We start from the raw sequence: 19,120 nt of genomic DNA, 5'->3' as shown, positions 1-19,120 counted from the left end.
CTGGTGCCCCAGTTCTGGGAATGTCAGCCCAACATAACTGGCAAAAAGACACAAAGGCTTATTATATGCACGGAATGTGTGATGGTTTGAAGAATAGTGACGTGACCCCAGAAAAGTGTGTTCTCCAAGCCAATCCGTTCCTGGGGTGTGGACCCTGTGTAAGTAGGATCTTTTGGGGAGCAGGATCCTAAGACGTGACCCCCTCATTTGGGTGGGTCTTCGCCTCTTACTGGAGTCCTTTATAGAGAACATACGTCAGATGAACGGAGAAAGCCACCGAGGCAAGAAGCTGGAAGCCACGGAACCCGGGAGGGAGGAGAGGCCAGCGGATGCCCACGTGCCTGCCCACGTGCCAGGGTCTAGGACGTGGCAGCCCGTCTGCAGGAAGACGGCGTCGTCTTGACATCTCGCCCGGGACGTTGTCACGCCTCAGAACTGCACCCTTGTGAGCTAACAAGCCCCTGGCAAAGGCCAGCCCATGCTGGTGTGGTGCTTCCAGCGGCCCTGGAGACAGAAGGGCACGGCACGGCTGGCCACGGCCCATGCGCTCGGCGGCATGACGGCCCCCTGGGGCCCCACGGCAATGGGCCTTGGCAAAAGCAGTCAGGGGGGTCGTGAGGTAGGGGGGTGACCCTGCATCGTCCGGCAGGGCCTGATGGGCCCACAGGGGTCAGGCGGAGAAGCGGCTCTGAGGACAGGGAGGCAGGGCCGGGAGGGAAGCCGGAAAAGGGGGGCGTCTGGGGAGAGGCCCTGACGGTCGCCGGGGGAGCTGTTGGGGCTTTGACCTCCTGGACAGTCAGCTAGGAGACGTGGGCTGTGTCCCGTCACAGCGTCCTGCTGGGGACGGGCACAGCGTGACGCGCAGGAGTACTGTCGAGCCTAGAGCAAGGTGTGGAGAGGCGTGGCTGGGTCGCCACCGTGTGCTTCAGAAGCAGGTTACACGACCGTGCTAGGAAGGAGTCAACAGAAACTGGGGCAAAACACTTTTAAAACGGGGTAGTTCTGGGGGAAACAGGTGGAGTGGACAGCGATAGAAGCTGGGCTGTTCTGAATATGCCTTATTTTATAGATTCTAACGTAGAACCGTGCAAATACCTTATATATCCCTCAGCTTCACTGAATTTAGAGGCAACCCCTCCACACCTCATCGTGGAGCAGGTTGGGGGGACGCCCCCGTGCTTGACAGCCAGAGCCTGGACCGTGCACCCTCGTGGGAATGCCCACGTGGCCCTCCCAGCCCTGCTCACCACCGAGGCCTGGAGGCAGCGGCTGGCCAGGGAGCCACGGGCAGCGCTCCTGCCGCCGGGTCTTCAAAGGCCAGGCCCCCCCGGGGGGCCCCGGCCCCACAGACACGGGCGGGGTGGGAGCCACACCAGGTGAGCCTGGGATCATGCCACAGCAGCAGGTGTGGGTGCTACCAAGGACGCCAAGGCCGAGTCGGAAGACGCGGAGCCACCGTGAAGGCCTGACGATGGGCCATCGCGTGGTAAGAAGAGGGACACGTGGCCTGAACCGCCACAAGGTCTGCATCTGTGAGTTCAGAGTCACGGCGGCGCCCGCCCTGGGAGTCCTTCGAGGGTGCTAAGGAACCAGTGTTGTCAGCAGAGATGAATAAACTGTGGCCTAAAGGGAAAGAGAAAGGCATTTCTCCAGCCTTCTCCGGATGGGCTTGACAAGAGAAAGTTTATTGTCAATGGTTCCTGCTCATCGAGGAAGAAGGAATGATGGCAGACGCCGCTGTGCAACTGTGAAGGGATGGAGGGGTCAGCAGCCCTCCCCGGAGGCGGCCGACCTGGGCAAGAGGCGGGCACGGCGCCCGGCGAGGAGCGCGCACCTCGGCCGGCTCCTGCCGCCAGCCCTGAGCTGGGAAGCCTGCGATCGCCCACGCGACAGGAGCTGCTGCGGACGGAGCCACGCTGAGCGGCTCCCAGGGGCTGCAGCCCAGACAGACAAATCCACCACGAGGAGAGAGAGCAGAGCAGGACCTACTGACGGAAAGAGGCTCGAGGATGCGTACACCCGACGTGCCTGTGGATTTGGAATCTCAAAACAAACTCACACCAATTATTTTTTAAAAAACATTTACGAGCCCATCAGGAGAGTGTGAACCCTGGTGAGGTATCTGCTGCTCTTCAGGGAGGGCTGTGAATTACTCTATGTGTGAAAAAAGACTTGTGGCTCAGTTAATAAAGGACCCTTATCCTATAGAGACGCCCACTGGAAATATTTACAGGTAGAACAATTCCCTCTCTAGACTCGACTCCATGTGAGCCCGCGGGCGGGCAGTGGGGTGGGGTTATGGTGGAAACCGGGTTCAATTCTGTGACCGCAGGAGCTGGGGCCTGCGGCGCGGCCCCTCTTCATCCTCCTGTTCTTTGTTTCTATGTTTGAAGTTTTTCAAGATAAAAACTTTAAAAAGAGAAGACCTGAGGCTGTGCCGCTGGGGCCCCAAAGCTTGGGCGGCACAGACCAGACCCAGCTGCTTCCCCAGGAGCCGAGCCCGCCAGGGCGGCCTGGCCTCTGGGGGACCTGGAGCCCGAGACCACGGCTCTTTGGGGCTGGAGGTGCCGATGGCCCAGAAGGGGCAGGTGCAGGCGGTTGGGGCCTGCAAGCCTGCGTCCCGAGGCGCCTGCGTCCCAAGGCTGCTTGAGGTGGTCAGACGGGGCCACCAGGGTCCACTGAGGCGGGGAAGCTGCGGCTCAGGAGAGCAGGGCTCGTTGAAAGGAGCTGCACCTGCCCCACGCAGGGCCGCCAGCCTCGCCAGGGCAGGCCTCCCGTGGTCAAGGGGACAGGGACGCCGCAGACCCCGCCCGGCCCTGCCTTGGACCAGGGCCCCCGCGGACTTCCCACCTGCCGTCCAGGCACCCGCCGCACCCGCCGCACCCTCACTTCTCTGAGCAGCACCGCCACCCTCTCCCTGCCCTGGGCCTGGCACTTCTGACCCTCGGCCTCTCCTGCCCTTCAAAGCCACCTGTGGCCCCGCAGCCAGCACAGCCTGGACCCAAGGGCGCCGCAGCCCGGACCTTCCATAGAAAAGGCCACCCACAGCCTGGGCCCCTGCGTGAGACACAGATGGACGCCACCTGGACAGCCCCCCACGGCCATGCGAGGGGCTGCTTCCCAACTGAGCAGGCATGCTCAGGCCAGCCGTGGGGCCGGGCAGCACCAGTTAGACCCCCAGTCCACCCACCCAGTGCCACCTGAGCCACCCAGGCCACGGTCGCCACAGGGCCAGCACGGACAGTGACACCAGCAGAGCAGCTCAGGCCACCGCCCAGCCCCACCCCGACCTGGTTCGGCCCCACCGGGTGCTCCTGACCCCCTGGCCAGGGCCAGGCCTCGTCCTTGAGATGGGGGGTCCCGGGCCTGCCGACCCCTGACCACCTCCAAGGCTGGGAGCTCCACCTGGCAAGGTGTCATGGCGCTCCACCTCACGGCCGCCCCAGTGCGTGTGTGGATCAGGGTGAGGGGTCCCTGGAGAAGCCCCTGCCCCATCCTGCTGCAGGACTTCCAGCCGCCTCCCACAGGCCAAGCAGCCCCCAAGGCAGGCCAGGGTGTCCCCCGCTGTGCCCAGCTGCCGAGCCGCGGCCTCTGGGGGTCACTCGGGAGCTTTAGTGCCATTCCACATCCCTCCCAGCACAGCCGCAGCATAACCAGATCCCCAGGAAAGTCTTGCCCCCACCCAGAAAGAACTTAGGTGAAGCCGCTGCCCCCAAAGCACAAAGACAACACCACACACACACGCCTCAACCAAGAGCAAAATCGACACAAGGGACAGCATCGAAATGCCGTAGGTCCCGACCAACAGTCAGAAACCGCCACCCGTGGGGTCTCCAGCAGCGCGTCCCCAGCTGGACCCCGACATTTGCTGCAGGATGGCCACGGCGCAGGCGTGCTGGGCAGGGCCGGCGGAGCAGCAGCTGCTGGCCGCACGCGTGGGCGCTGAGGCTGACGGAGAAGCAAGCCCCTGCGCAGCTGGACGGCGTGAGGGCAGAGGCCGGGAAGCCAAGGCCGGGGGGTCCTGCCCTGGCCGCCAGCTCGCCCTTGGCGATCGCGGCCCGCCCATCAGTGCTGGCCAGACCGCAGCCATCAAGCGGGCACTGGGGACAGGGAGCTGCTGCCCCGGTCCTCGGGGCCACGTGTGTAGACAGCGGTTTCCTGGTGGAGGGGACGCTCAGTGTGGACGTCTCGGAGGAGGGGACAAGGAGCTGGAGCAGGAGGCTAAGGCAAGGCCAGACTCGCCAATCAGGCTAAGCAGCTGCCGGCACCCCGCGGTCAGCCGTCTCCGCAGGGCGCGGCGGCCGCTGGGGGCGCCCTGAAGCCCCTCACCGTTCCTAGGCCCACACTGGAAGCATCGTTCTCGACTCTGGCCTGGTCACAGGGTGACAGGGTTGGTTTTGAGGTGCTAAAAATGTTCTAACGTTAATTTGTGGCTTACACAACTCCATGAATATACGAAAAAACATTGAATTGTATGGTATATGAATTGTTATCTCAATAGATTGTTAACAATAAGCCAAACAAGAGTCTGTGAGTGTGGAAAAGCCAACGGCCGCTTGCCAAGCTGCACTGAGAGCGCCCGCCCCGCTGCAGGGCTGCCCCCGTGGTGGTCTGGGCAGAAGGCCCTGAGGGCTGCAGGAAGCGCAGGCTCCAGCAGCCCTGGGGGCGGCAGGGGACGCATGACACAGAGTGGCCAGCCAGGTCCGCCCCTTGAACCCAGCTGCCCCGAGCTCTCTGCCGCCTGGGACCCCCTTTGCCGCGAGAAAGGGCCTCTCTTCCCTGTTTGCAGCCAAGGTGTCCCGGCAACGCGCTCATCTGCCACCCTCGGGCGTTGCCATGGCGATCGCCAAGCGCCGGCTCCTCGCTCCGAGGGCAGCGTGGGAGGCAGCAGCTGGGGCACCTCACGGCCGGCCAGCTGGGGAGCCCAGGCCTGCGCTGCCCCCGCCCCGCCTGCCAGGCCGCCCGAGGTTGGGGCTCAGGGGGCGCGGCGGGGCCTGTGGGGAAGCCTCCCCGCAGCCTGCGTCTCGGTCCTCCCACAGGCCAGCACTGCCGAGCGCGGGCCTCGGCCCTGGCGTCCTTCCCTGCCCTAGCGCTCAGCGGCCCTTGTGCGAGAGCAAGAGGCTGGGGTGGACGCCGGCCCCTGACAGGCCTGGGGACACGCAAGGACAGTCCAGATGGGGGAGGGGCGGGGCAGCTGGGCAGCAGTGGGGAGGGGCTGGGCGGCTGGGCAGCGGTGGGGGAGGGGCTGGGGGAGCTGGGCAGTGGTGGGGGAGGGGCTGGGCAGCTGGCTCAGGCCCGGGGGTGGAAAGGAACATGGAGGAAGGGAGCCAGCAAGACCAGAGCCGAGAGCGATGGGGAGACACGCAGGGCCCACACCAAAAGCAGAGCCTGGTTTGGGGAGCAGACTGCAACACGTGGGGAATTCTGGCCGCTAAGCCTCCTGCGGCCCAGCAGGAAAAAAGGGGCAAGGGGTCAGCCGGAGCCTCTGCTCCCAGGTGGGACCGCTCTGTCCACCCTGTCCTGGGAGCCACAGACGGCTTCAAACCACGAAGCTCCCTGGGCCAGCTCCAGAGGAGGATCCGGGACCAAGGGGGCTGGGGGGTTCCTCCCAAGCCTCCTCCAGCTTCCGTGGGGGCCACAGGCCTCGGCTCAGCCTCTGCCTCCATTGTCACATGGCCACCTGTCCACCTGTCTGCCTGTGAAGCTCCCTGGGCCAGCTCCAGAGGAGGATCCGGGACCAGGGGGGCTGGGGAGTCCCTCCCAAGCCTCCTCCAGCTTCCGTGGGGGCCACAGGCCTCGGCTCAGCCTCTGCCTCCATTGTCACATGGCCACCTGTCCACCTGTCTGCCTGTGTCCACATGTCCTCTTCCTCCGACAACACTCACACCCGGCAGGGCTCCCCAGCTCCAGCACGAGCCCCCTGACTTGGCTAATTCCAGCTGAGGCGCTGGGGTGAGCCCCCGCACGCCCAGGGGACACTGCCCAACGCACGCCCCTGCAGCGAGGCACCGGCTCTGAGAGAAGCGGCGTGTCCAGCACTGGGCCAAGCCGGCCACGACACCACCCAGCAGAGGCCCCGGTCAGAGCCTGCGCTGGACAGGAAGTGCGCCGTGCACCCCACCGGGCAGCCACGCCCAAGCTGCTGCGGCTCCCCCGAGCTAGCGTCCAGGGCTCCGTCCAGGGCTCCGGGAAGAAGGGAGGCTGTGGCCTGCAGGAGCTCCAGTCCCCGGGCCACAAACAAAGGCAGCGACGGAGGAGCCATGGCCTCTGCTGTCCCTGGACAGGAGCACGCCCGACTTCAGCCACCCTGCGACTGCTCGGCAATGGGCGGGAGAGCGGGCAGGGGTGGCCAGAAGAGAGAATACTTTGATTTTCTCCAGGTCTTGACTGTTCCCGCCTGGCGTCCGTCGTGGACGTGTTCCGTCCACCATCGCTACGCTGGACAGAGCTGGGAAGGGGAAGGAGGTGGGCTGGTGGAGGGGAGCCCACATCCTGAGCCCAGAGAGGCCCCTGGGGCCTGGAGTGGCCCGAAGCCCCCTCCCCCGGCCCTCTGGAGCCCAGGTCCTGGGTGCTCGTTCCTGATGGTCCCCCTGGCTCCCGGGACCCTGCACCCCCAGGCCACTCCTCCCGCAGTGGGCTCCATCTCTCAGGCTGCCAGGCACCCCGGCCACCACGTGGAGCCCCTGTAGCCCAGAAGGCCAGGCCAGAGGGGTGAGTGCTGCGGCCGAGCAGGCAGACAGTGGGCAGGGCCCCAGGAGGGGCACACCCTGTGGCAGCTCCAGGAAAGAGCCCGAGAGGGGCCACCACCCGGCCAGCAACGCAGCTGGAGTGAGGGGGGCAGCGGCAGCAGAGGCCAGCCAGCTGCAGCCTTTCCTGCTGTAGCAGTTTGATATTATGGATGAATTCCAAAAAGGAACATTGGATTATGCTTGGAATCTGATCTGTACCTGGGCATGATTGAGTGGGCACTCCCAGATAAAAGGCATGGCAAAGAACAGACTTGAGGGTTTCTGGTATTGGAGTTTTGATGTTGGATTTGATGCTGAAGCCTTAAGCTGGAGCCCCGGGAAGTAAGCTCACAGAGGAAAGAGAAGCCAGCCCCAGGAAGGAAGGAAACTTGAAGCCAGAGACAAGCAAGCCCCAGGAACATAGGAACCCAGAAAGCCTGAACCCTCGCAGACGTCAGCAGCCGTCTTGCTTCAAATAGACTTTGGTGAGGGAAGTAACTTATGCTTTATGGTCTGGTATCTGTAAGATGCCCCAAATAAATACTCTTTATAAAAACCAACCGATTTCTGGGATTTTGCATCAGCACCCTTTTGGCTGACTAACACACCTGTGGAGGCCTCCAGACCTCCCTGGGATTCTCGTGGGTGCTTCTCCGCAAGGAGAGCCGGCGGTGGAGCTCCGGCACGCGCGTCAGGGGACTCGCAGGACGCCCGGCTCAGGACACACGGGCAGACAAGCCAGGCCAAGCGCCAAAGTACCCTGGCTCGGCCTGAGATGGCACCTCGGCCACCCGTGCCCCTGTTACTCTCCCCGCCCTCTGTGTGCGGCCACGCCCACTCCTGTCTGCTCCCCCCAGCGTGGCCCCCACAGAGCCCCGTCCACTGAGCAGCCGTTACAGAGACTTGCGCTCAGTGTCCTCGGTACAACGCGGCTGTGCCTTCGCTCCGTAAAACCCGCTTCAGCAACACCCGCCCCACCTCCCGACGGCACCTCCGGGACACCCCTTCCTCAGCAGAGGCTGGGTGACCCCTGGGCGTCATGGCCTGAAGGCATTCAGCTCCCCATTTCCATCAGCAGCACCTGGGCACAGAACCAGGTACGAGTTCGGAGAATCCGTCTCCAGGGGCTGCCTGGAAAGGAACATCTGGTTGGGACAGACACAGCCATGGCTGCCCACTCGCGTGTGAGTGCCCACTCGAGGGCACCCTGATCAGCGTCTCGCCCGGTGGCCCCCCACGTGGCTGACCCCTGGCAGAAGCTCCTCTTGGAGGACTCAGAAGGGACGGGCCTGGGTCCCCATCATCACGGCTGCAGACGCAGCGAGATGAGACCGCACACAACAGCGCCACCCTCCTGAAGTCAGGGTACACTCCCCAACCCTGGCTCTTCTACCCGTGCGGCCACCGCCCCGCCACGGGCAGCAGCCACAGGGACCAGAGCCCAGGTCTGGGGTGAGCCCCCGCCTTCCCCGCCTTCTCAGATGCGCAGGCAGGGGCGCGGCCAGAGGCCCCGGGGCCCGCAGCGGCTGACCGGGAACAGGCAGGAGCCTCCAAGTCCGGGGCTGCTTGCATCTGAAAGCAACACCCAGGCAGGGCCAAGCAGCCGCTCCGGTCACCCCCATTTCCAGATCCTGAGGCACCAGGGACTGGCTGGAGGATCCTGCAGCTCAGCACCCAGTGGGCGGGGGGGGTGGCACTGACTTCCCAGAGGGATGCGGGGCCAGCAGAGGTGGGGGGGCACCAGGGAGCCAGGGAAACAGGCCTGACTTCCCATCCCCCCACCCCAAGGCACCAGGACAAGCCACCCCTCCTGAAACTCGGGGAGCAGCATCCTCTGCTGCTGCCCCCACCTGCCCCCATCTTCCCAGAACCTGGTGTCACCTGTGAGTAGCCAGGTGAGAACCCAGGTGACACGCCAGGTGACAGGAGGCCACCCCAGCAGCCTTCCTGGTCTCTGGCAGATTCTCACCAACCTCAGGGCCATATCCTTTATGTCACTCAGAAAACTGTGGGAGTACTGTATATTGTATATATGAATTACTGTGATCTAAGGCTCTTGTGAAGAGAAGCTCAGTAATTAGGAAAAAAGAGAAGAAAAAGGATGTAGAATTTTTCCAAATCAATACGTATTCTATATATAACCTTTAAACTCATTGCTATATTCCATTTTACTAGTGAGGGAACCTGACATTATATTGGGCTTCACTTTTCAGGAAATTTTGGATCACAATGTGGTTCAACAATGGCAGTGGAGGAATACTGGTATGGGATGTTATTGACAGGCGATATATGGTTGACAGGGAGTTATACAGGGCATATGTCCAGGGTGCATGGTAATGTTTGGATATACTCATAGTAGAAACAATTAAAAACAACAGCTGGGGGGTACTGGGTTACTGGCCGGGGCGGGGCTCTGTCGTGGTCCCTAGGGGAGCAGCGGCAGTCCCCCAGGTGCAACGTAAGGACCAGGAAGGAATGAGGGTCCAACAGTGAGCCCCTGATACTAATGACTATGCTTGTGAGCCTATACACCTGAAATAAGAACAAGGCCTAGAGAAGCACTGTGCCTAGGAGTTTCCTCCTGACAGCCTTCATGTTACTCAAATGAGGCCAGTCTCGAAGCCAAACTCAGCATGTAAATGCAATGCCTTCCCCCAGCGTGGGACATGACACCCGGGGATGAGCCTCCCTGGCACCAAGGGATCACTACCAAGTACCAGCTGATGATGCAACTAGAAAATGACCTTGAATTAAAGGTTCAATGCAGACAAGCAGAATATCCCTGTCTACATATAATAACAGAAGTTAAAAATGCTGTTTCACCTAAATTAAGGGGGAAATGGAAAGGACAAGTGAGTTTATATGGCTATGAGTCTCTAAAAAGAGTCTGGAGGTTGTCAGAAGGATTGCCCTTGTGCACACCTGAGCAGAGTCTCAGAGACAGATAAAGTAGATATAACCCCAGGTATTGGTCCTTTTGAGGGCTAAAGAGACCCACAGGTTCTATGGTCATGGCAGATGGGGTTCACTGCCATGCCAGTTGACCCTTCTTTGGAGCTGGTGTTTCTGCGTGATGGAGCTGGACTCAGATGGGATCTCTTTTCACAAGACTTTCATGCTACTTTACTGGAATTGTAGTTGGTGCTGAGGTTTAAGATATATCTAGGGGATTAGAATCTCTGGACTGACAATATGATACCCAGGCCCTGACCTCAACAGACTTCAGCTCCTACGCTATGATTTATTGGACTTACCCCACTCAGCTAACATGGAGTTGAAGAATGTCAACCACCACACCAGGGAGCCTAGAGTGCCTACAATTGAAAGCAGGAGGATTGCATCCAGTATCCATGTGGAATCTAAGCCCCCTCTTGACATAGATGTGGAATGTACACAACCAAGCCAAGGTCCACAGGAAGGAGGAATACAGTAAGGATCAGAGTGAACTTACTGATATTCTATTCATGAACTATTGTGGTCAATCATCGAGAAAATGTGGCATTGATGTGGAAAAAGTGGTCATGGTGGCTGCTGGGTGCCGGGAAGGGGAGGAAGAGAAGAGATGTGGAGGCATTCTCGGGACTTGGAGTTGTCCTGGGTGGTGCCCCAGGGACAATTGCCGGACGTTGTATGTCCTCCCATGGCCCACTGGATGGAACGTGGGAGAGTGTGGGCTATGGTGTGGACCACGGGACATGGGGAGCAGCGATGCCCGGAGATGTACTCACCAGACGCAATGGATGTGTCATGATGATGGGGGAGAGTGTTATTGGGGGTGGAGTGGTGGGGTGGGGGCGGTGGGGGCGAATGAGGACCTCATATTTTTTTAATGTAATATCTTTTTAAAAAAATGAATAAATTGAGTAGAATTTGGAGGAAAAAAAAAAAAGAAAAGAAAACTGAAGGCATCTCCTGACATCGAGGAATGTTAAAAATACTCTCTCCCTAAGGCAGGACCCATGCGGAAAGGCTAATTTACTGTGGCTTAGTATTACCCCCGGGCCGTGGATAATATAACGGGCAATCACCTCGCTACCAGGAAACGGGGGTGGGGGGGGTGGGGGGGTGGATTAGCAGCTGTCCAAGGCCCTGGAGTTGGGTGGGCTCCATAACCACCCCTTAGAAGCCACCCAAAGGGCCTAGAAGTGCTGCTCCCCTGCCCCAGCTGCAGAAGTGAAGGCCCCCCTGCCAAACCTCCCTGGACAACTGGACAAACAGTCATCTGAAGCCCATGGCGCTGCTCCTCGAGCCCCTTCTGAGTTAAAATCACCCCAATCTCAGTATGAGGAGCGAGCAGGAAGTTAGGCCTGCAGGGGGAGGGTGGTGACAAAAGCCAGCGGCTCTGGTTCCTGATGCCAAGCGCCTGCTGGGAGGCCGCGGGCCCTCGGCCCTGCCCTGGTCAAGGGTGCACTCGGCTGGGGTCAGCCCGGGGAGCGGGACGCCGGCGCAGCCTGCAGAAAGGCACTGGCTCCTGCTTCAGCCGACGCTGCTTGGTGCCACATGCCCCCAGGGTTCCCCAGGGCTCCCGGGGCTAGCGGACCCCGGGACCCACCCCCACTTGCTCCTAAAGGCGTTCCCTTCTGCATGGTCCCTCGGTAAGGGGCTGTGCGGGGGCCGTAGGGCGCTGTCCCAGGAGAACGGGCCTCGGCGTCGGGGCGCGCCTGCACCAGGCTCTCAGGCTCTGAATAGTGGCGGAGGCCCCGCACTGCAGCTCCAAGACCCCCGAGGCCCTGGAATGGGCTGGAAAAACTGCCCCTGTGGTTCTGGCGCCCCTGGTGCTCCTGCGAGCTGTGGGACACACCCCTGGGCCTCCCCACAGACCCCGAGACACAGCCCAGACGGGGGCTTCTCCAGGGGCAGGTGGAGGAGGGGGCGCCACGGCTGGCCCCATGCCCGGCCCCCGGAGCCCGCTTACCTTGCCGAAGCTGCCCTTCCCGATGGCCCGCAGGATCTGGAAGTGGTCGAAGTTCACTGCGGAGCAAAGCAAAGGGGCCTGGTGAGACGGGCGGGAAGGGCCCTGCGCCCCCACGGGCCCCAGCCCGAGCAGCCCCCAACTGGAGAAGCTCCAGAACCCTCCACCGCAGCCCTCTGGGCAGAGGGTCAGCCTGGCCTGGCAAAGGCTGACCTCGGCTCACGTCCAGGGAGAAGGGCCCTGAGCCAAGGCAGGGACGGCTCTGGCGCTCCGGGTGGACCCCTTCCAGGCTCACTAGACCCAAGGCGTGAAGACGTCCGTCCCAGGCCAGAGACCGGTGTGGACACGAGTCGTGCAGACACGGCGCCTGCAGCACCCAGGCCGGGCTCGGCTCCAGCCCCGTGAGCCCAGCAATGCCCCATCTGAGGGCTGCCCCCCGCCCTGTACAGACCAGCAAACGGGCCGGCCCCAGGAACCCGTGGGAAGCTGCCCTGCGCCAACAGCGCCGCCCCTGCTCTGGCCAGAGGGTGGGGGGAGTACCCACCGCGGAGGCCTCCCCGGGGGTGGTCTCCGACTGGGGGCTTCGCTGGGCGAGCCTCAGGGACCCCAAAAATGACCCCACTGTGGGCAGGGGAGGGAAAGGCCAGGTGTGGCCACATGAATTGGGAATCAAGCCGTGAACCAGTGATTAACTAATCGGATCACTCGGTGAATCAGGAGCGATGCACAATCACTCGGTCGTCAGTGATCAATGAGCCGATCAATGACTCGGCTTGAACCAGCCATGGTGAGTGGCTCTGAGTGCTGCCGCCTGTGGGAAACCTTAGAAGAACCATTTCGGGTGACGTTGACAACAGACCCCCGCCAGGCGGCGCCCCCGAGCACACGAATAGTTGGAAAACGACTGCGTTCTGCTGTCCCAGACCTCAGGGAAAGCCCTGCCCTGCGCACACACCCATGGCTCAGTGGCCCTCCTGCAGGATTGTGTGCACCGGTCCGAGCCCACCTGTCGGTGCTCTAACCCGCAGCGCTCCCGCCACGGTAGGGAGATTCCCACGCCGTCAACGCAGGTCTGTTCCCACGGGGCTTGTGTCTCAGCCAAGGGTGGGGTCATCAGAGGCCCAGGCCCATGCCCGGAGATCCCGCCTCATGGCAGAGCCGCCACGTGGGCCTGGGCCAGGGCTCTGGGTCCAGGAGGGCCGGAGCTGACCGGGGAGCCACGCCATGCAGAAGCGAGGAGGGTGCCTCAGACCCCATGGCTGGGGCTCCCCCCAGGGGGCAGTGAAGTCCAGCCTTGGCCAGGACCGCCCCCAGTGCGCCCAGCCCCCACCCCGACTCCCGCCACACATGGCCCCCGTGAGCGTGGGCAGCCATGTGGCCTGACCCCGAGGGGGCAGGCAGGGGTCCCAGGGCCGCCGAGGCCCCTCAGCCCCACAAGGCAACTCAGTGAAGTGTCCAAAAGGAACACCGCACAGCCGCAACTGCTCAGCCACGGGGAAGGGCACGGGGTCCCGGGCAGGGGCAGTTCCTGGGGTCACGGGACCCTGTGTGTGGTCGCAGGCTGTCTGTGGGGTCACAGGCCATTTATGGGGCTGGGGGCCGTCTGTGGGGTCACGGGCAGTCTACGGGGCCAGGGACGGTTTCTTAGGTCATGGGACCATCTGTGTGGCTGCAGGCCGTCTGTGGGGTCACAGGTGGTCTGTAGGTCTGTGGGGTGCTCAGCAGGGCCGGGGGTTGCTGTCCCCATGTACTCAGGCCTGGCAGTGCTCCAGAAAGTCCTGCCTTGGGGGATGTGCTTGTGCCCCCTTTGAAAATTCCTCTTTCCGGGTAGAAACCCAGGAGCCCTCTCCCCAGAAACAGGCTAGCGGCCACCTCGTCATCACCTGCCCCAGACAGCCCGGGCCACCCTAAGTGCCCGAGGAGAGACGTGAAGCAAAAGAAGGTGGGAGGATGGCAGAGTAGGAAGCTCCCATCACCAGTCCTTCCACCAAAACAACCATGAACTGGAGGAACTGTCCGAATCAATGCTGGGAAACCCTGGAGTCTAGCGGAACACTGGCCCCGGGGAGGGGCGGGAGGGAGCGGCTGGTAACCTCTCCTACCCGCATTCCCTACAGGTGAGCCCCACTTCCTGCAGCGCCTGCCAGCCCCCTTCCTCCAGCCTTGAGGAGGACAGCAGCGGGGGCTGCAGCTCGGGCTCCTGGCTCAGCTTGCTGGGGCCAGGGTGTGACCAAGGCCTCCAGGGCTGTGTGGTTGACCCCAGATCTCTACCCCTGATCCACTACTTCAGACTCTGGGGCAATGGTGGCAAAGGAAACTTAAAGATGACACCCTTCCTCAAGATTACAGAAAATAGTGAAAGGGCTGCATTAACAGGGCAAGTGCTGACGGAAGAAAACGCAGCTTCAAAAACCACAGCAGAGGCTCCTGGTGCCTTGCGGGCCCCTCCCCTACCCCTGCACAGTACGGGGTGGAGCCAGCTAGTGCCCCCACTGTGGGTCCCTGGCCCTGCCCAGGGAGCAGCGCGGCCCCCGTGCCCATAAGGGGGTACAGGTGTGTCAGCACCATCTATTAGGGGAAGTCTGAGAGGCTGAGCCGGGGAACTTGTATCGGGCTCACCCTCCCAGAATCTCCTGAAAGCAGAGAAAAGGCTTGGAGAAAGCTGAGACGGTGTGAGAACCAAGAAGGGGAAGCAGCCTGGGGCAAAGGGACTACCTGCATTCCTCACTCATGAGAGCACACAGGTAGGGGAGGAGAGGTCTATTTCAAAGGGAGCAGAGAAAGCGCCCACCGAGTCCTGGTTACTGTAAACAGGGAATTCCTAAGACCTCTAGAAAGCACGGGCCCGGGGAAAGCAGCAGGATCTGCTGCTCCAGCTCCACACAGGCTCAGATAAGGCAGACAGGGCCATGTCCTTTGCACTTGCCTTGGGGTGATCCTCCTGACCGTAGGGCTAAGCTCTGGAGGAGACCACTCACCAAGGCAGAGCCCATTTGCAAACACAATGAAAGGTGCTCTCTGCACAGTTTTGATTAACTCCTGGCATTCAAGAAAATCTCTGCTATATTACTAACTATATACAAACTAAAGGAACTGACAGCTCAGGAATGAAATCCCAGAGTTCACATTTTAAAATACTAAAATGTCCACTGTGCAACAAAAGATTACGAGACAAAGAAACAGAAAATGATGACCCATCCAAAGGAACAAGATGAAATCCAGAAACCATCAACAAAAAGTACCAGACACTGGACTTATTAGAGACTTTAAAAAATGATCCTTAATAAACTCAAAAGGATAAAAGAAAACCTGGAGAATTAACTAAAGGATATGAGGGAAACAATGAATGAGCAACATGGGAATTTCTTTGAGATTCTCAATAGGAACCAAACAGTAATCCAGAAGTTGAAGACTGCAAAACTAAAATGAAAAATTCCCTAGACAGTTTCAACAGCAGATTGGAGGTGGCAGAAAAAAGAACCAGTGATCTTGAAGGCAAGACAACTGAAATGAATCAAGCAAGGAAGAAGACATTTTAGAAGAATAAACAGACCCTAAGAGACCCATGGGACAGCACCACGCTTGCCAATATACACATTATGGGAGTCCCAGGAGGAAAAGAACGAAAAGGGCAGAAGGAATAGTCAAAGAAATAATAGCAGAAAACTTCCCAAATTTAACATAGATCATAAATACGCACATTCAAGAAGCTCAACAAAACCCAAACAGAATAAATTCAAATAGAACCACACCCAGACACATAATAACCAAACTGTCCAATGCCAAGGACAAGGAGAGAGGTCTAAAAGCTGCCAGGGAAAAGCAATGATCTATGTGCCAGGGATGTGCAATAAGATTAAGCGCCAATTTTTCATCAGAAACATGGAGGCAAGAAGGCAGTGGGTTGAAATATTTAAAGTGCTGAAGGAAAACAATTGCCAGCCAAGAATTTTATATCTGGTAAGACTTTCTTTCAAAAATGAAGGAGATATGAAAACATTCCCAGATAAACAAGAGCTGAGGAAGCTCCTAACCACTAGACCTGCCTACAGGCAATGAGGGGACTTCTTCAGACTGAAAGGAAGACACGACATTGTGGATCAAAGCAGCAGAAAGAAATAAAGACCCCTGGTAGAGGTGACCATATAAGTAATTACAAATGCCAGTGTTATTGTATGGTATTTTTTGGCATGTAACACTGCTTCTTACTTCTTACAGGTGTTAAAATGCAAATGCAGGGAAACAGACTTTGGCCCAGTGGTTAGGGCGTCCATCTACCACATGGGAGGTCCGCGGTTCAAACCCCGGGTCTCCTTGACCCATGTGGAGCTGGCCCACGTGCAGTGCTGATGCGTGCAAGGAGTGCCCTGCCACGCAGGGGTGTCCCCCGCGTAGGGGAGCCCCACGCACAAGGAGTGCGCCCCGGAAGGAGAGCCGCCCAGTGCGAAAGAAAGTGCAGCCTGCCCAGGAGTGGTGCTGCACACACTTCCCGTGCCACTGACGACAACAGAAGTGGACAAAGAAACAAGACGCAGCAAAAAGACACAGAAAACAGACAACCGGGGGAGGGGAGGGGAATTAAATAATAAATAAATAAATCTTAAAAAAAATGCAAATCCATAGAAAGTAATGAAAATTCTATGGTTTTAGACATACAATGTAAAAAGATATCATTTGTAACAATTAAGAAAACAGTAGGGTGTCAGAAGGGTATAGGAACAGTGTATGCGTATATGTTTTGAAGATAAGTTGGTCCCAAGTGAAATATGATTGTTATAGATTTAAGATGTTAAATTTGAACCCTATAGTAACCACAAAAAAATATGTAAATACATATATCAGAAAGAAATGAGAAGGGTCTCAAAAACAGTACAATACACAAATAAACATGAAAGTATGCATTAATGGAAGAATTGAGATTCAATAAAGGTATAATATGAAGACAAAATAACAAAATGGCAGAAGAAGATAATGCATTATCAGTATACTTTAAATGCAAATATATTAAATTCTCCACTCAAAAGGCAGAGATTGGCAGATAAAGGGGTCAATACAAAAAGAAAACATACAATTATAGATACATATATGCACCTAACAGCAGAGTCCCCAAAATATTTGAAGCAAATATTGACAGATTTGAAGTAGAAATAGATGGTTCTACATGAACAGTAGGATGTGTCAATATACTACTTTCAAAATGGATAGAACATTTAGACAGAATATCAATAAGGGAATAGAAGACTTGAACAATACTATAAACCAGTTAGATCTAACAGACATTTACAGAACACTTCAGTCGATGATAACAGAATCCACATTCTTCTCTGGTGCACATGGATCATTCTCCAGGATAGACCATAAGTTAGGTCAAAAAACAAATCTCAATAAATTAAAAAATATACAAGTTGCATAATGTATCTCCTCCAACCACACTGAAATGAAGCTAGAAATCAATAACAGAGGGAAAAATGGAGAATTCACAAATATGTAGAAATTAAACAACATATTAATAAACAACCAATGTGTCAAAGAAGAAATCACAAGGGAAATTGGGAAATATCTCAAGGTAAATGAAAATGAAAATACAACATACCAAGACTTACGGGATGCAGCAAAGGTAGTGCTGAGAGGGAAATCTGTAGCTCTAAATGCTTATGTTAAAAGCAAGAAAGATATCAAACCAGAGATCTAACCTCAAAAGTGGAAGATCTAGAAAAAGAATAGCAAACTAAACCTAAGGTAAGCAGAAGGAAAGAAATAACAAAAGTAGAATGGAGATAAATAAAATAGAGATTTAAAAACAATAGAGAGGGGAAGCAGATATGGCTCACATGGTTAGGCCTCCGCCTACCATATGGGAGGACCCAGGTTCAATCCCTGGGACCCCCTGGTGAAAAAGAAGAGAAAGCGTGCCTGTGCAGTGAGCCAGTGCCCATGCAATGGCCGAGTGCCCACATGGTGAGCCAAGCGCCCACATGAGTGCCCATGTGGTGAGCCAAGTGCCTGCTTGGTGAGCCAGTGCCTGTGCAAGTGAGTCACGCAGCAAGATGATGATGCAACAAAAGAGAGACAAAGGGGAGGGTCAAGGTGAAGTACAGCAGGACAAGGAACTAAGGTGGTGCAACTGATGGGAACCTCTCTCCACACCAGAGGTCCCCAGGATCGAATCCATCTGCATCCTAGAGAAGAAAGATGAGAAGACAAAAAAAGATAAATAGATAGAGAAAATTACACAGCAAATGGACACAGACAACAAAAAGCAGCAGAGTAGGGGAGTAGGGAAAATAATCTTTAAAAAAATAAAAAAGAAAAACAATAGAAAAATTAATAAAATCAAAAGTTGGTTCTTTGAAAAGATCAGTAAAATCAACAAACCCTTTAGCTAGACTGACAAAGATAAAAAGAGAGAGGATGCAAATAACTGAAATCAGAAATGAAACGGGGGACATTACTACTGACATCACAGAAATGAAAGTAATTATAAGATGATACAATGAACAACTGTGTGCCAACAAATGAGATCATCTAGATGAAATGGAAATATTCCTAGAAGCGCACCATGTGACGGTTAGGCTAATGTGTCGACTCAGCTAGGTAATGGTGCCCAGTTGTCTGTGGGCTAACTGTACTACAGGGACATTTGAGGGGCTTTAGTCATCAGTGAGCTGGTTGCATAGATGGCAGGTTACAGCTACAACCACCTGAGGAGCTTCCATCAGCCCTCAGTTGAAGGCCTTAGAAGGGGAAGTGATTTCAGCATTCAGAGAGAATTCCCATCTCTGCTTCATACAGCGAGCGTCCCCTGGAAACTCAAGAAGGCTCTTCATTGTGTAAGAAACGAAGACTAGTTTAGTTTTCACATAAAGGAAGAAAATATTGATTAATGTAACCTGGCAGCCTCCTGCCTCAGTCTCCCACTCCAGGGTTAAGCAGGAACAAAGGAAACCAGCTTAAGCCAGTTCTATAGGCAATAAAAAAGATGCCCAAGAAAGAGCTAAGCCAATACCAATTCAGCACTAAATTCCATTCCTTATTTGGCAAAGGGGAGCAGGTAAAAACTAACGTGATTGGAATGTGATGTGGGAAGCGGTTCATCACAAACTTTTGCGCGGGAAGTTAGATCTTCTCGGATAGGCTGTAACTTCTGAAGTCTCCAGTCTATGGAGAAACAGAGGAAGGCTTGCGTGCTAGGCTCAGGGGTATAAATCGGGTCATTTTTCTTTATTCGGGGCACCAGCCATGTTTCCTGGTTGTGTGCCCCTTCTTGCAAGAGTGAGAATAAATTCTTTTCTTCACAATTGGATGAGCCTTATTTTCTTCCAGAAGATTTCTTTCCTACAGTCGGAGCCCCTGGTGCGCAGCCAGCCTGCCCCGTGGAATGTGGCCTCGTGCATCCTCACAGTCACATGAGAGCGTTTTATAAAATCTCATACTAGTAACAGATACCTCCTGTCAGTTCAGTTTCCCTAGACAACCCTGA

At 56.8% G+C, this 19,120-nt stretch overlaps 1 protein-coding gene across 1 annotated transcript in view; it reads right to left on the bottom strand.

The window, feature by feature from the left end:
- The window catches only part of STK32C (serine/threonine kinase 32C), a 107,039-nt gene that overhangs the window by 37,252 nt on the left and 50,667 nt on the right, over nt 1–19,120 (bottom strand). The window contains 1 exon segment of the mRNA XM_058298096.2: nt 11,644–11,699. Coding sequence (XP_058154079.1) covers nt 11,644–11,699 — 56 coding nt within the window.

Source organism: Dasypus novemcinctus, chromosome 6, assembly GCF_030445035.2.
Source record: "Dasypus novemcinctus isolate mDasNov1 chromosome 6, mDasNov1.1.hap2, whole genome shotgun sequence".
In the NCBI taxonomy this organism is placed as follows: domain Eukaryota; kingdom Metazoa; phylum Chordata; class Mammalia; order Cingulata; family Dasypodidae; genus Dasypus; species Dasypus novemcinctus.
This window is presented reverse-complemented; position numbering and strand designations above follow the sequence as displayed.